Source organism: Colobus angolensis, unplaced genomic scaffold, assembly GCF_000951035.1.
Source record: "Colobus angolensis palliatus isolate OR3802 unplaced genomic scaffold, Cang.pa_1.0 Scaffold47, whole genome shotgun sequence".
Taxonomy (NCBI): Eukaryota; Metazoa; Chordata; class Mammalia; order Primates; family Cercopithecidae; genus Colobus; species Colobus angolensis.
This window is the reverse complement of record NW_012118154.1, coordinates 497,680-500,082: the sequence shown is the minus strand read 5'-3', so window position 1 is coordinate 500,082 and position 2,403 is coordinate 497,680. Positions and strand designations below refer to the sequence as shown.

General features: G+C 47.9%; 1 protein-coding gene across 1 annotated transcript in view; it reads left to right on the top strand.

Moving 5' to 3' along the window:
• CXCL16 (chemokine (C-X-C motif) ligand 16) overlaps nt 1-2,375 on the top strand; it is a 5,270-nt gene extending 2,895 nt beyond the window's left edge. Inside the window, exons 4-5 of the mRNA XM_011958351.1 lie at nt 1,380-1,796; nt 2,234-2,375. Coding sequence (XP_011813741.1) covers nt 1,380-1,796; nt 2,234-2,280 — 464 coding nt within the window. The 3' untranslated portion in view covers nt 2,281-2,375. The remainder of the gene's footprint in view (nt 1-1,379; nt 1,797-2,233) is intronic.
• The last annotated feature ends 28 nt before the right edge of the window (nt 2,376-2,403 follow it).

The following is a 2,403-nucleotide window of genomic DNA, read 5'->3' as shown; positions in this document are numbered from 1 at the left end:
AAAGAAAAAAAAAAAAAAGAAAGAAAACTTAAATAGTAAATTATCCTAAGCAATAACATCTGTGAAGTCACAAGTTTGATGCACTGGTTGTATTTTTCTCTTAAAATAAATATACAACCTTTAAAATACAAAAGGTTCTTCCATGTCCTAGCTAAAGTTTTGTACGATCTGTGTCATCCACATTGCCTTTAAGTCTGCCTGGACCTACATGATTTCCTTTCATCCTCCCAGTTACCCTGGCCCTTGGTACTACAATTATCCTCATGTTACAGCTGGAAGAAATCACTTCCGGAGAGGTTAGGGACAAGGGGTGAGGTTACACAGCTACTTGAGGTTATACAGCTACTTTACAGCAGAGCCTGGATTCCAACCCTGGTCTTCTGATTTCCCAGTTCATGACACCCACTTGTCTCGTGGTTGCTCACTTCCTTGTCCCCTATCTTTTCCGTCTCTCACCGCCTTCCTCTTCTGGCCTTTAGCTTGATATCCTCCCTGACTCACTAGTCCCTCTGTTGGAGCTCAGAACACGACACTCCAAAACATGGCACCTTGGTCATTAAGAAAACAGCAGAAGTAAGTAGCTCACTCTGCTCTTTCCGTTTTTCTGTGACAGCTAGCCATAAAGGAATTCTCTAACTTCATCTGGAAGTAGGTCATAGGCCTCATTTCAGAGGGGTCCTGCCCTATACTTGGAGGCCAAGAAGAATCTGGACAGGCCTTTCTGGTTCCCCCGTCCCCCATTTATTTTCGTTAGATCATACCCTTTTTGTCCAATCATACTTTTTTTTTTTTTTTTTTGAGACGGAGTTTTGCTCTTGTTGCCCAGGCTGGAGTGCAATGGTGTGATCTCGGCTCACTGCAACCTCTGCCTCCCGGGTTCAAGCGATTCTCCTGCCTCAGCCTCCCACGTAGCTGGGATTACAGGCGTGTGCCACCACGCCTGGCTAATTTTGTATTTTTAGTAGAGACTGGGTTTCTTCATGTTGGTCAGGCTGGTCTCAAACTCCCGACCTCAGGTGATCCGCCTGCCTCCGCCTCCCAAAGTGCTGGGATTACAGGCGTGAGCCACCATGCCCAGCCAGTCCAATCACACTTCTATGCAACTGTCTATTCTTCACAGCAAGCCTAAGCATAAAAATACACTTTTCCTTGGGTCTCTGGGTCTTCGTTTCTGAAGTTTCCTATGTCATGTAAAGCTGTGATTAAATAAATGTTAGGCTTTTCTCTTGTTAATGTTTTTTATTTATAGGGGTATCAGCCTTGACCCTTGGGATGGGGTCAATATGAGGAAAAGATATTACTTTTTCTCCCCTACACCTCTATCTGCTTTTTCACCTTTTCCCCTGATAGTCCTGATTCCTCATTTCTTTCCTTTCCAGAATGTGGACATGCTTACTTGGGGAGTGTGGCCCACCAGGAGCATTTACCTCCTACCAGCACCCCCATTTCTCAGGCCTCAGAGGGGGCATCTTCAGACACCCGCACCCCTGCCCAGATGCTCCTGTCCATCTTGCAGTCAACCCAGCACCCCACCCTCCCAGCAGGATCACTGTCCTTGGGCAAAGAGCTCACTCGTCCCACTGAAACCAGCATTCCTACTGCGGGCCACAGTCTGGGAGTTGGGCTTGAGGCTGGGGAGAACCAGAAGCAGATGAAAAAAAATGCTGGTCCCACAGCCGGGACATCAGCCACAGTGCCGGTCCTGTCCCTCCTGACCATCGTCTTCATCCTCACCGCAGTCCTTTCCTATGTGCTGTGCAAGAGGAGGAGGGGGCAGTCACCGCAGTCCTCTCCAGGTAAACTGGACCTCTGAACCCTTCCCCCAGGGACCCAGAGCCTTCCTGACAGGGATCCTGACCCAGTGGCTCTCAGGTGGCTGGAAACCTGGCCTCTGCACACAAGTATCAAGGTTGTCTGCACAAGGTTGACACTGGGCCCTCTGAGGACAGTCAGCCAGGGACTGTAGAGAGTGGAGAGGGAAGGAAGCCACATGGGCACAAGGACTAGTGCTTGGAGCAACATCACGGAGAAGATAGCTAGAGCAAGCTAGTGGGAGATGAAGCTGTAGGGGGAGGTGAGGGCAAGGCATTCAATTAACACATTTTCACTGAGCACCTACTGTGGGCCAGGTCATACGGTTAATGTCTTGATCTGATTCCCTAGTTCAAGCCTCATCCCCCCATCACTCTCCTTGATCTCAGAGCTCATCTCTCAATTTCTTCATCCTTTCCAGATTTGCAGCTTCATTATATACCTGTGGCATCTGACTCTAATACCTGAGCCAAGAATGGAACCTTGTGAGTGTAAACTGTGGTTTATTTTTACAAAAGGTATAATAAAGGAGATCAGCCCGACAACATGGCAGGCACTGTATACTTGTTTTTGTTTTTCGTTTTTCAGATA